Source organism: Saimiri boliviensis, chromosome 1 (genome assembly GCF_048565385.1).
Source record: "Saimiri boliviensis isolate mSaiBol1 chromosome 1, mSaiBol1.pri, whole genome shotgun sequence".
NCBI classification, from domain to species: domain Eukaryota; kingdom Metazoa; phylum Chordata; class Mammalia; order Primates; family Cebidae; genus Saimiri; species Saimiri boliviensis.
In genome coordinates this window covers 27,371,946-27,385,815 of record NC_133449.1, presented here as the reverse complement: position 1 = coordinate 27,385,815, position 13,870 = coordinate 27,371,946, and the positions used below count along the sequence as shown (strand labels likewise).

At 40.4% G+C, this 13,870-nt stretch overlaps 2 protein-coding genes across 4 annotated transcripts in view; one reads left to right on the top strand and one right to left on the bottom strand.

The window, feature by feature from the left end:
• Positions 1-27: 27 nt before the first annotated feature.
• Positions 28-3,391, top strand: CCDC121 (coiled-coil domain containing 121). Its single transcript, XM_003941541.4, has 2 exons — positions 28-629; positions 1,252-3,391. Exons 1-2 carry the CDS (start codon positions 262-264, stop codon positions 2,174-2,176), a joined length of 1,293 nt encoding a protein of 430 aa, XP_003941590.3. The 5' UTR covers positions 28-261; the 3' UTR covers positions 2,177-3,391.
• A 2,588-nt stretch (positions 3,392-5,979) lies between these two features.
• The window catches only part of ZNF512 (zinc finger protein 512), a 34,884-nt gene continuing 26,993 nt past the window's right edge, over positions 5,980-13,870 (bottom strand). For all 3 annotated transcript variants that reach the window (XM_010352312.3, XM_010352313.3, XM_010352315.3), the window contains 3 exons: positions 12,983-13,045; positions 11,739-11,837; positions 5,980-8,101 (listed from right to left, as the gene is read on the bottom strand). In XM_010352312.3, the coding sequence (XP_010350614.2) occupies positions 7,793-8,101; positions 11,739-11,837; positions 12,983-13,045 (471 nt within the window). In that variant the 3' untranslated portion in view covers positions 5,980-7,792. The remainder of the gene's footprint in view (positions 8,102-11,738; positions 11,838-12,982; positions 13,046-13,870) is intronic.

Genomic DNA, 13,870 nt, shown 5'->3' with positions numbered 1-13,870 from the left:
GGCTAGAGGAACTTCCGCGACGTTCTGGGCTGCGAATGAAGACAGAACTAAGGCGTCAGAAAGGAGCCGGCGAAGAGGCGCGGCGGTGTCCGGGGCAGCTTCTTAGCGTTCGGCAGGGCTAAGGGGCCAACTAGTGACAGAGGAGAGGAAGTGGTGTCGCTGAGCAAGCGACTGGAAGGCTGTAGGGAGCTAGGAAAAGGGCTCTGACCTCTGTAGCCTAGGAGGGGCATACCCTTGTCCCCAGGAGGAAGGCTAGAAGAGATGGGGTCCCAAGGGCAGGGCTCACACAGCAGGAAAACGAGGAGAGTGCCCCTCACGTCGAACCAGCTAAGAGCGGGGGCCGGAACCACTGGAGGACCGACTGCTGGGGTTTATTCGGTAGCCAAGGAGGTTAAACCTTTGAGGGCTGGAGCAGCCGGGACTGGAGCAGGGTGCGCCCTCCAGGGTTGCGGGGCAGCGCCGAGACCCTTTGAGCACCGCACGGATAAACCACGGGAACTTCCTGCACTTGCACATTGTTCCCGCGGTTCGCAGGCACAGGTTCCTGATGCCGGCGTTCACTCCAAGGCAGTCGCCCTCAGTGAACTACACAGTTGCCATAACCTTGAGGAGGAATGCTTGGATTCCAGGTACGAGTAGGTACTGGAGAGGAGCTTCCTTCTCACGGAAGGGTTCTCACAAACTCAGGAAAGATGATGAAAGAGCCTCGAAAATTATTTCTACTCCCGACCTCCCAGTCTGTTTCTGTGGCCCTTTGTAGCTGCTAACAGCGTTAAGTCATAAGGTCTAGGTTTCATACACAGGCTCTGCCACTTACTAGTGGTGTAAGTCATGGGCAAGTCACTTAAACTCTGTGAACCTGTTTTTTCCTTTTTAAAAAGTTAATACCTTCTAGGGTTGTAGTGAACACACGTTGTAAATGATGAGCGACATCCTTCATCCTTTACCACCGGGCGTCCCCAAACTTTTTACACAGGGGGCCAGTTAACTGTCTCTCAGACCGTTGGAGGGCCGCCACATACTGTGCTCCTCTCACTGACCACCAACGAAAGAGGTGCCCCTTCCTGAAGTGCGGCGGGGGACCGTAGTTTGGGGACGCCTGCTTTACCACTAACTGTATTCCCCACGCCTTGCATAATGTACGGAACATAATGGGTGCTCAGAAATCTTTTTCTTGTATGAATAAAGGACAGTTGTGTGCTTATTTCCTAATTAAGAACTGAGAGAGGACTGTCTCATTTGTTCTTTCAGGTTTCCTAAAGGCCCCAGAAGGTCCTTTACACCGTATCTTACTGTAATAAACAATCTTTTCAAGCAAGAGAAGTTAACAAAGGCGGAGACACGCCTTAAAGAAAAGACAATGGTGGAAATTACCGATCTGAACAAGCATATAAAACAAGCTCAAATCCAGCGGGACCAGCAGCTGGAAGACTGCAGGCGGATATACCATGAAAAGTTACTTGTCCAGGCTGAAAACAGATTATTTCTGGAATACCTGACTGACAAAACTGAGGAGTACAGAAAGCAACCCGAGAAGGTATGGAACAGCTATTTACAAAAAAATGAAGAAATTGAACGAAGAAGACAACAATCAGCCTCCAGATATGCAGAGCAAATGTCAGTGCTTAAAACAGAACTCTTGCAAAAGGAAAAGATCCAATCCAGTTTGAAGCAGAAGTTGCAGGCAATGAGGGACATTGCTATGTTAAAGGAAAAGCAGGAGAAAGAAATACAGACATTACAGGAGGAGAAAAAGAAAGTCCAAGCTGAGACAGAGGCAAAGAAACGGGAAGTACAGGCCCAGCTCCTCCAGGAGAAAAGATTACTGGAGAAACGACTGAGGGACACAGGCAAAAGGCTACTGGGAAAGAGAAAAAGAAGAGCGCTTAATATGAAGGCCCGGGCCTTGCAGCTGACAGCAAAGCAGTCTCTTTTTGAATACGCCTGTGGCATCAAAAGAGAGAACCAGCAGTCACGGAAGGAATTACTGCAGCTAACTGAGCAATCCCAGAAACTAACGGCTACTGAAAGCCGCTTAAAAAACCGGAAGCAGCAGCTGCAGCAGGAACGGTGTTATGTGGAGAGCTTAATCAGGGTGAGGCAGAGACTGCAAGGAAAGCATAATCAGTGCCTAAACAGACAGGATGCTCCAAAGACCACACCCGGGCTTCCCTAAGCCACTGAATCAAAGATTAATCCAGAGTAATTCCTAAAATAACACTGATTAAATAAGAACTGGAGCACGTACTCTTAAAATGCTACATTAACTTGGTTAGGAAGGCTTTTGAATTCCAGATTGCTATTTTAAAATCTCCATCATCATGTGTTGGTGTAAAGGATTAGATGCTTTTATCCAACAGTCCTACTAGGTATCTGGTAACCAGCTTTCCTTAGCTAGCTTTTTCTTTAAATACTCGTCAATAAACAAGATATTCCACAAACCTCCAGTTAACCTAACACATGACCCTAAGCTAGCCATTTACCATACATCAAACTAGCTAACGGAAACCAACCTAAATGCAGTATCTTCGTGGCTAAAATTGAAAAAAAAAAAAAAACAAAACCTAAGGAAGTGAAAACAGTTGTGATTTATTTTATTTAGCTAAATTTGGTTTATTTATAGAGACAGTACCTTTTAGGATAGCATTCCAAATACTTTGAATAGCATTCTGCTCAGTAAATAACCAGTATCAGTTTATTCTCATTCCTTTTGACAGACTTAGCAGACAAAAGCGGTTCTTACAAACTCTTTGTACGTTTGTGCCAGTGACCAGGTAGCTCCTTCTGTAGTTTTCTCCTAAGTAAAAAAGTATTCTGGTAACAGCAAGTCCAGTAAGTGCTAGGCAGAGTGACTTTTCATCTGATGCTAAGCCCCTACAAGTTTAGGTTTAAGTAAATTGAGAAGGTAAGAGAAGATGAAGGACTTATATTAGGTCAGCTCTTACAGGTGCACTTTCTAGTACATGAAGTATTTTTTATAATTAATGTGTGCCATATGTTTATTCTCATTTAGTCAAACGATAAATTGTATTTTAAATCATATATTTTCAGGATATATATATATATATATATAGTATATATATATGTAAAATTCTACAACATTGAAGTTGGACTAGTGATTTATTTGAATGCTGAATCCTAGTATAGGAATATAATCTCAATAGCATTGGTCCTCTATGGGAAAATAGGATCAACTCTTCCCCAGAAATTGTGATGAAAAACTTCAAAATAATTTTCCTGAGTTTTCAGCTTGATTTACATGTAAAGTGAATTCCCTTAAAATTGGATTTAAAAAGGATTCTCCTTCAATGTGCCTTTATCTTCGAGCTTTAACAACTTTTCTGTTAAATATGTAGTTTCTTTTTTATTAAACAATGTTATTAAATAAAAACATTTGTCCACTGGGTTTATTACTGTTCCAGTGATAAAACACATTTTCTACTTCATCACTTTTGTATTACCACTCTTGCATCTAATTCACACGTGCAAATAACTAGTTTTAATGCCGCAATTAAGATTTTAGCATGCAGATACTTTAATATAAATCTCAATTTGTGAGCTGAAAATACAGAAAGACTGAACAAGGGAAGCATGGTGTCCAAGACATACTTGAAGGCCTATTCTCTGGATGCAAAAACCCTAAGGCAATATATTTCTAAGGCTGATAAGAAGTTGGAAAGCAGGAAGGACATTAGTTCTTCTGTTAATTCCCCTCCTGCCACTGGTGTGTCCCAATTATCTAATTCAGGAGTGGGTAACTCCCACCTGATGTTTATTTTTACTTCTTATCATACCAGATAGTGGATGTGGCATACTGCTTGTGGCTGTCCCTTCCAGAGTGAGGGCTTGAAGACATTAAAAGCTGAATGATACCTGATTTCATACTTTGAAATGCATATCCCTAGGTGACCATTAAGTTGGCCAACTAAGATTTCAGTCTACATTTTTGTCTGCTTTGCTACTTAGAAAAATTACACAGGGTTATGTTACAGAAAGCAAGTTTAGATGGAAAAGACCTCTGAGGTGAAGTTGAAGACCTGCTATGAATGCTAAATGAAGCACACAATGCAAAACAAGAAGAAACCATTCTAGGCAGAGGCAACAGTGAATGCAGATGCCTTAAGATGGTAATAAGCTTGGTAGGTTCAAGGATCAGAAAGGTATGTGTATAAAGTGTAGCTGAGGAATGGTCAGGGAACATGGGAAGAAAGAAAGGTGAGGCTCTTAAGGCTAGCAGGAGTTGTGAGCACAGAGGCCTAGGCCAAGGGCTTTTAGCAGGTGAATGAGGTCTGATGTACAATTTTTAAAACTACAGCTGTTATGTGGAGTATATCCAAGCTAGAAAAAAGTGGAAGGAAACCAATTAGGAAGATATTGTAGTCTAGGCAAGAGATGATGATGGCTTAGATTGGAATAGCAGAAGTAGAGTGAACAGATTCAAAATGTAATTGATGGTAGACAGGACTTGCTAATGGATTTGCTATGAGAAAAGAGAAAGGAATCAAAATGAAGCTGGAGTAAATTTCTAAAATGTTCTCTTTTAAGGAGAAGATGTGCAGAATATATTTTTCTTTTTTTACGTTTTTTTTGAGACAGGGTCTTGCTGTGTCACACAAGCTGGAGTGCAGCAGCGTAATCGCAGCTCACTGCAGCCTCTCCAGGCCCAAGCAGTCCTCCCATCTCAGCCCCATGGGACTACAGGTACACACCACAATGCCCAGCTAATTTTATTTTTTGTAGAGATGAGGTTTCACCACATTGCCCAGCTTGGTCTAGAACTCCTGGGCTCAAGCGATCCTTCAGCCTCAACCTCCCAAAATGCTGGGAATACAGGCGTGAGCCACCATGCCCTGCCCCAGACATTGAGACATATGCATGATAAAAGAAACCCTACTCAATTTTATAGGTTGTATAGTATTTTACTGTATGATTATATAGTAATTTATCCATTCTGATAACAGATAATTATTGTGTATTAGAGTAGGCTAACAAGAGACCCAAGAATGTACAATGTCTCAAAAGACATTTATTTCTCGCTCACTTAGTCTCAGATACATGTTCCTGATTGGCAAGTGGCTCTCCTTCAGGAGGTGATTCAGGGAGTCAACTATCTTCATTTTGTGTTCTTCCATCTCCTAGGGCCCCATCACTATCTGCATTTAGCTGGAAGAAGGGTGAAGAAAGCTTGGACATACACGCACTCAAAACTTCTAGCCTGCAAGTGGCATTCATTACTCCACTCACACTCCATGGGAGTTAGCTGGCTTCTCCTTCACTACAGAGACTGGAGGGAAGGGGAACAACTGGGAAATATAGTCTAGCCATTTGTTCTATAATCCCATAACTTGCAAAGGTGAAGTTATGGGATTTCAGATCCCACCGATCTCCGATACGTGTTTTCAGTGTTTCTCTATTGTATACTGTACTGCCATAATCATTGCTTTTTGTGTCTCTTGGTATGCCTGAACAAGAGGAGTTTCTCTGTATTTAACCAGGAGAGAAACTGCTAAGTCTTCAGGTACATAGCTTCAACTTTGCTAGATATTGCCAAATAACTTTTGAAGTGGTTGTTATCAATTTGCATTTCACACCATGTCTGAAAGTTCATAATACTGTCAGACTGTTTATGTTAGTCTAATGAATTAAAAAAAAAAAAAAAAAAAAAAAAAAAAAAAAAAACGTTAAAAGCCAATACTGCGATTAGAATAGTCTTATAGAGTACTGCCAATCCCTGGTCTTGATCAGGAAAAAGAAAAGGAATGCCTGCAAGGGGGTCTCTGGATGAGACTGGCCAAGTTTCCTGTACTAATTCACTTTAAACTATTCATTTTAACCAGCATAGTTCAGGAACTAAATAACTACTGAGACAATTGCATAGAACTTATTTCAAACTCACCCCCATCTCTAGCCATCTTCTTACCCCCATACAATGTCAAGGAGTCATGCAGCAGGTCGGCGTCAAAGAACACTGGAAACATCTTTCTGAGAGTCATTTATTTCTTTTATCATTGCCAAACATTACCCAGGTCTTACTCACCAGAAATTAACATAGCTTCTTCATTTCTCCTCCCTGATAACCCTCATCTTCTGAAAGGGCTTTAAGGGCACACTGCCAACGAAAATGCAGAGTGGATATACCATGTCCTTAACTTGTTTCAAAACTACCTATTCTGGCAGTATCCAATTTCAGGTTTCAATGCTCCCTTGTTTGAAAGTGGTCTTCACAAAAGCCCACATTTTAAAGCTATTTGGAGGAGCACACAGAGTTAAAGTGGTAATAGCCTTTCAGAATTTGAAAAGGTAGTACTTGTCTGTATCAGGGTTCATTTTGTATGTGGCATATGCCACAAAATAGGCAAGAATATATAAGACCGATATTTATGCAAAAGGGGGAAGAGAATCCAGAAACACGACAACAATGCTGCTCTAACCAATGTTCCAGAGAAAGCCACTCTCAAAGAGAAATAACCCATTAAACATGACCAGGTAGGCGTGAGGTACAGAAAAAGAATTTTTCTTTCCAGCTCCAGATAAATATCTACATCTGGTGTCAAAGTCTCAGGATATAAAGAGGATAGAACGCCATATATAAAAGAGGACAGAGGACAGTATTCTCAGAAAATTCAGACAGAGGTTGGCTAAGGGGATGGCTGAAAACTTAGTAAGGTGTAGACCAGGCGTCCCCAAACTGCGGCCCCCTGAGGCCATTTATCCGGCCCCCCTGCCGCACTTCAGGAAGGGGCACCTCTTTCATTGGTGGTCAGTGACAGGAGCACAGTACGTGGCGGCCCGCCAACGGTCTGAGGGACAGTGAACTGGGCCCCTGTGTAAAAAGTGTGGGGACGCCTGGTGTAGACTAACAAGTGAGGTAAAGTCCAGGAAGAAGGAATGCGCACCTTGGTTTTCCCTTAGTGACACTACCAGGAGCATTAGGAGACTGTCAAAATGTCAAGGACAATGTGATATTTCTCAATTCTTAAAACCAAAGAAGCAAAAATAAGCTTCAGAGGGCAACTGATCACAGCAATGGATGAGGCCTCAGGCTCCAGGAAAGTTGGGGCAATATTTATTGCTGCTTTAACTTTTTCTTTCCAGTCATTTTAATGTTTGGGACACATTACTCCTAAGGCTGCTTTTCACGTCTGTGGGTCTAGTCACTGCTACTTGGTACAAACAAAGCATTTCCCAGTATAAACAGCATAGGGAAGTTCATCCTAAATCCATTTTCTTACTTTTTTACTTAAAACTATATTGAGAGGACAAATAGCCACCATAAAGTTTGTTTCCCAAGGAGACAGGGTAATCTTATTATATGAATTAAAACAGTTCTAGCTTCTAGACTTGTTATATCACAAATACAAAATGATAAATCAGTTATGGTTTTAAAAAATTAGTTTGGAATGATTTCACAAGCTAGATGATGGAGCAGCTACTAAATCAATGGAGCTTCCAAGAACATTCTATACCCCAGGAAGGAAAGGACAACCAAAGAGGTTTCTTAGTTTTGTACAGAGCAAGAGGAGCCTATAGTTGGCCTTGAGAGGGAGCTCTTTGGGCAAGATCAGAAAAAAACAAGAGGACTCCACGAGGAATAGCAGGAAAACCTACTAAAAGGGGAGGGGGGAATCAAAGTGGAAGAAGGGAAGACTGAAATTTACACAGGAGGAAGGAGCTGAGAAAGTCACAGCCTTACACAAACAGCTGAAAGAATCTTCACTCAGTCCTCCCAGCACAGGTCCCCGTGACAACAGCATCACATCTGCTTTCCTAAGAGTGCTTTTACACTGACTGCCTATTTCCTTCCTCGTTTATGATTAGTCTTTGGAAGCTTTACTTTCTGGAACTGTGCTGGCACTGGCTCCTGCTCTGGTTCCTTACAGGAGGCTGACACTACCAGTTCCTCATTATTCCTCCTCTGATCCTTCCCTACTCTAAGACTCAGCTCTGTCTCGGGAAGCTCAATGCCAGGCTGCTGCCGCCTTCTTAGACACCTTCTGCTCCTGTGCTGCTGCCTCCGCTTTTCTTCTTCTTGCTGCCGCTGCTTTATCTTCATCAGCTTTTCAAAGCTTTTGGTTGTTGTTGGGTTTACAACGAACCAATCCTAGAGAGGCAAAACAGAAACATCATCCAGTCGAAAACATAGTGAAGAACATAAAGAAAGGTGGAGGAAGAAAGGAAAAAAGGCATGATTAGGGCAGAACACAGTAAGAAAGAAACAGATATGGAACCATATCTCAGGATTCTATATTTTAAACTGGAGAAATCAATACAGAGCAGCTATTATAAGCACATATTTTGAAAGGTAGAATTCCAGGTACTTTAAGTCGGTTTACTTAGCATTATCCCACTCTTGTACCTCCTGCAGTATAAATCTCATCATGAGATATACCACACTGAGCCATAGGAGATTTTTATTTCATGATGGCATCGTAGCTAAGAGCATGAATTCTGCAGCCAGACCTCCTGAGTACAAATCCCAGCTCTGTTTCTAAATATGTGACCACAGGCAAATTACTTAACATTTTTGAGGCTCACTTTAAAAAATTAAGGGGTAGGGGACGAAATCCAATTACAAAGTATTTTTGCCAAAAAAGAAAGAACTTCAATCTTATCAAGTGATCTGTTCAACCTTCTAAATCTATCAATTGATAGGAAATACCCAGGATAGGGAGTTGAGCCCAATCTCTCTACCCCACTGCAAGACACTCTGCAGTGGTCCCTGTACCTCAAAAACAAACAACAACAAAGGAAAGGAAAGGAAAAAGGAAAGAAAGAGAAATAGCCAGGATACAGGAATATTACCATAGGATAAAATCAGCAAAATTCCAGAATATGGGCATATGCATGTAACAAGTGATCTGGTTTCTTCAATAAATGGCAAATTTGTAAAAAGGGAGAGAAAGCTTTTAGACTTGCACAGTGCAATAAGATAGCTAGTAGCCACGTATGGTACATGATGTGTTTAAATATGAGTAGAACGAATTTAAGACAGGCTTCCATGTAAAATATACGCCAAATTTTAAAGACTTGGTATGAAAAAAATGTAAAATATCTCAATAGTTGAGTTACATGTTAATAATTTTAGATATATTGGGCTTAATAAATTATTTACATTAATTTCACCTTTTTAAAATACTTGTTTAATGTGGCTACTAGAAAATTTTAAATTATATGCATGGCTCACAGTACATTTTTTTTGGATAGTGCCACTCTAGACTAAAACAGACAAATGCAATATTTGGACCTTGTTCTAGATACTAATTTGAATAAATCAACTCTGAAAAAACATGATAAGACAATCAGGGAAATTTAATAACTAGATATATGTTAATGCTAAAATTCTTTTTTAGGTGTAATGTTTGTGGTCCTATGTTTTCAAAAGTCTTTATCTCTTAGAGATACATAGTGAAAGAAGCAATTACAGTGGAAATTATATGTGGAATTTGCTTTAAAGTAAGGTTTTAAGGGAGGAGAAAAGTGAGGTTAGAAATGACACAAGATTGGCCATACACTGATGATTGCTGAGAATGACTGACAGCATACTTGGTTCATTATGCTATTTTCTCTACTTTCATGTGTTTGAAATTTTCTGGTAAAAAAAAAAGTAGTATAAGAAAATGTGGAGGGAGGAAGAAATAGGGTAAAGATGTTTTACCAACCACAAAATTCATAACTATAGGTATAAATCAATGAACAAATGCCTGGGTACATGCCCCAAGCCAAGTGAAATTTGTTGGTTCCAACTCTGTTGGTTCTAACTTTTTAGGAAGAAAATGGACAAACCAGTTAACTATATAAAGGCCAGATTTTGTCAGGAGATAATTGCCTTTTTTTTTTTTTTCTTTAACAAAGTCTCACTCTGTCGCCCAGGCTGGAGTGCAGTGTCGCAATCTGAAGTCACTGCAACCTCCATCTCCCGGGTTCAAGCAATTCTCCTGCCTCGGCCTCCCAAATAGCTGGGATTACAGGTGTCCACCACCACACCCAGCTAATTTTTGCATTTTTAGTAGAGACAGGGTTTCACCATGATGGCCAGGCTGGTCTCAAACTCCTGACCTCAGGTGATCCACCAGCCTCGGCCTCCCAAAGTGCTGGGATTACAGGTGTGAGCCACCGCAACTGGTCGATAATTTGTAAATACTTCCTGAAGCAAAAAAAAAAAAAAAATACACTATTATTACTAAAAAGCTATGACTGCCTTCAGAGGACATGCCAGATTTTGGTTAGGGATTCTGAAAGCTTATGCCAGTAAAGCAACAGAAACCAAATTTTGTGGAAGTAACTAAAGCCCACATTGTTAAGTACTATCATATTTGAGAGCAGAGAATAAGTAAAGGTGCTCCCTTTATTTTCCCACATCAGGCAGCTGCAGTAAGATATTCCAAGAGAATGCACATTGTATTCCTAAGCTGTTGTAGTAAGAGTATTTAATTATATCATAAATAATTTATCTGTTCACCTGTATTACGTAAAAAACCTTTCCCAAGAGAAGATTCTTGACCTTCTGAACTTTAAGGCATTTTTATACACAATTTTTAAATTTTTTTATTTTGAAAAATTACAAACCTTCAGAAAAGTTGTCATAGTTCAATGAACAATCAAATTTACCATTGTTAATCTCTTTCCTGCCTGTCTTCCTTCTTTACTTCTCTCCTTCTTTCTTTTGCTGAACCATGCGCAAGTTAGTTGCAGACATCCTAATACTTCATGCCTAAACACTTCAGCATATATCTGCCTAAGAACAAGGGTATTCTGCATGACTACAACTATCACCTTTGGGAATGTTAACAATGACACAATACTATTTATTATTTAATATAGTCAGTATTCAAATTTCCCCAACTGTCTCAAGAATGTCCTTTATAGTTGTTTGATGCAGTATTTTATTAAACAGCATTAAAAACAGGTTGCTGGAAGACACTAAAATGCTAGAAAGCATGAATGTATAGCGATCACTATGAAACAAGAATTCCAAACATGTAAATTTAACCTGATTCCCAAATGTTTGACTTAACTGGATTTAAAAGAATTACAAGAGTTCAGGCTGGGTACGGTGGCTCATGCCTGTAATCCCAGCACTCTGAGAAGCTGAGGCGGGCAGATCACCTAAGGTCAGCAGTTCAAGACCACCCTGGGCAACATGGCAAAACGATGTCTCTACTAAAAATACAAAAATTAGCTGGGCGTGGTGGCCAGTGCCTGTAATCCCAGCTACTCAGGAGGCCGAGATGGGGAGAATTGCTTGAACCCGAGAGGTAGAGGTTGCAGTGAGCCAAGATCACATCACTGCCCTCCAGCCTGGGCAACAGAGCAAGACTCTGTCTCAAGAAAAAAAAAAGAAAGAAAGAAAGAAAAAGAAAAGTTCAAGGATGCTTATAATCAGGGTAATTTTTTTTTTTTTTTTTTTTTTTTTTTTGAGCCAGCATCTCAATCTAATGCCTAGTACAATCAGCTCACTGTAGCCTTAAACTCCTGGGTTCAAGTGATCCTCCCACCTTGGCCTCCCAAAGTACTGGGATTAGAGGCATGAGCCACCACACCCACCCCTCACACTGACTTCAAATACTTTCAAAGAAAAAAACAATTATACATCTAATTTTAGAGAATATTTTAACTCTAATGTCTCTGGTAACCACTTTAGAGTTACTTTCCTTGACAGCCTTAGCCCATAACAACAGGGACAAATCTACCTTTCTTATGGCTTATATATAAGATCCAGAGGATTACAAAAACCTCACCTCAGCATGGACAGAGTTGATGTGATACTTGACACCACTCTCTGACACAAATTCTTTCTGACATAGAAGACATTTATACTTTCCAGCCACAAAGTTTCCCTATTTCCAAGAAAGAAACAAAAATGAATTATTGGTAAATTCAGAAACACATACCTGGGCTATGTGTAGGGATTATTAGAGATGAAAAGAGGGAATTCTACTTCAGCAAAGATGAGAAGGAAAAAGATCCAATAGAGTAATACATTTAGGAAAACCAGCTTGGATGGATTATTACCAACATAAATCCATCCTAGTGAAATTCTGTTCCAATCACCCACCCCACTTCAACACAACCTGACAGTCTCCTGCTTTTTCTTAGGTAGCATGCCGTATCTTCCTACCTTCCTATGCTCCTTTCACTTCACTTCCATGTTGTCTTGGTTCCTCCCCCAAAATGATCAAATGCCCAAAATTCACCAGAGGCACCAATGTACAATTCTTCCCACTATGATCCACTGCTGCAAAAAGCGCCTTCCAGAATTAGAAGAGTACCATCCATAATACCTAGTTTAAAGACTCAGAAACTAGGATCAAGATGACAAACTCCTAAGCATTACTGGACAGATCTGGTTTAGATGCCTACAACTCCCTTGTTGCCTTGAACTGAGACTTCTCTCCCCTCCTGAAGCTTCAGGTTTCCATGGTTTTCATTTTGTGTGAGGAGATTGGAAAATGGCAGCAATTCCCATGGCTGGTAGGTTGTAGGACACCTGGGTCAACATGGAAAAGATTCAGTGAGGTGAATGGCTGTTAGCCTGACACCCTATCCCACCTCCCATCCCCAGAGGCCACTATGATTCTGATGAGTTTACAGGATCTTTACCAATCCAGATAAGCACATATAAGGTGATTCTATAAAGCCTTAGGCCCACCCAAATAGGGTAGGCCCAGTGTAGGAGATGCTCTAATGAAAGGAGCTAAATCTCTTGGAATTCATGGATAGGAACTCAGAACAAATACGTTTTTCTCTAGATTCCTTTAAATTGATAATGACTTATGACTATGGTGATCTTTTCTAAGTCTTGGACATCCCCCTGACATCCCACCCAATACCAGATCAAGAATCTTTGAGATATAAAAAACTAAAGCAGCCTCTGAAGATAATGGTAAACAGGACAACTAGCTGTTCACCTAAACTGAATTCTCTTCCATGTCAGACTACTTTAGAGGACATGTTAAGATATTAAGTTTTAAAAGTTACAAACCAATGTACAAGAGCCCAGGTGAGCTTTAAGGCCAGATACACTACTGTAGACAGCCTCACAACCCTGAAAAAGAGAAGAAATTGTGTGAAGACTATGTCAAATGGCTCCCTTCTCTGAACAGTCTGGCCATTTACGCTGACCAACTCTACATTTGAAGAAAGGAAACCAGTAATTTGTGCCACAAACAAACAAAATAGAATATACTTGCAAACCACAAAAGCAGGAAGGAAAATCAAGGAAAAGGAAAAGAAACAAGGTGAACAAATTGTTTAGGAAAGATTAAGCCATTTCCTTCCCTCGATATTTTCTCAGACACTTAAGAGAAACACAGAAAATTATACAGTTAGGTTTTTTTTTAAATCTGCTTTCTTTAGTGCAAATGTGTTCCCACTTCTTTTATATTTACTCCTCTGCAAAGTACTGACTACTATAGCTGTGATAGTTTAAAGATGGCTCTCTCCTTCATCTTGACTCTAGAAAATATAAAAATAAAAATATTTTAAGAATGGTAAAAATAAAGATGGCTGCAAATTCTCTTCCACTCTTGCCATCAAGGAGTGGAGTCTATTTACCCTTCCGGTGAATCTGGGTTAGTCCCATGATTCCTTTGATCAATAAAACACCATGAAAGTGATGTTGTGCAAATTCTGAAGCTAGATTTTAAGAGAGCTACAGCCCTGCTTTCATGTTCTCAAAATACTCTCTGAAGTCAGTCACTGTGTACCCTGCTGGTAGCCCAACTAACTCTGCTAGAAAGAGAGGCCATATGGACAGCCAAGCTCCCAGATAAATGCAGCTGCACAGAAACCATCTTGAACATTCCAGACTCACTGAACTTCTAGCTGAATGCACTCTCATGAGTGATCCTAGCTGATGCTACATATCACA

What these genes read in the sequence shown, in the direction of transcription:
- CCDC121 (XM_003941541.4), top strand. Translation starts at nt 262, where the DNA reads ATGGGGTCCCAAGGGCAGGGCTCACACAGCAGGAAAACGAGGAGAGTG. An exon ending in GAGGAATGCTTGGATTCCAG is followed by an intron (nt 630 to 1,251) that starts GTACGAGTAGGT and finishes TTGTTCTTTCAG; the next exon opens with GTTTCCTAAAGGCCCCAGAA.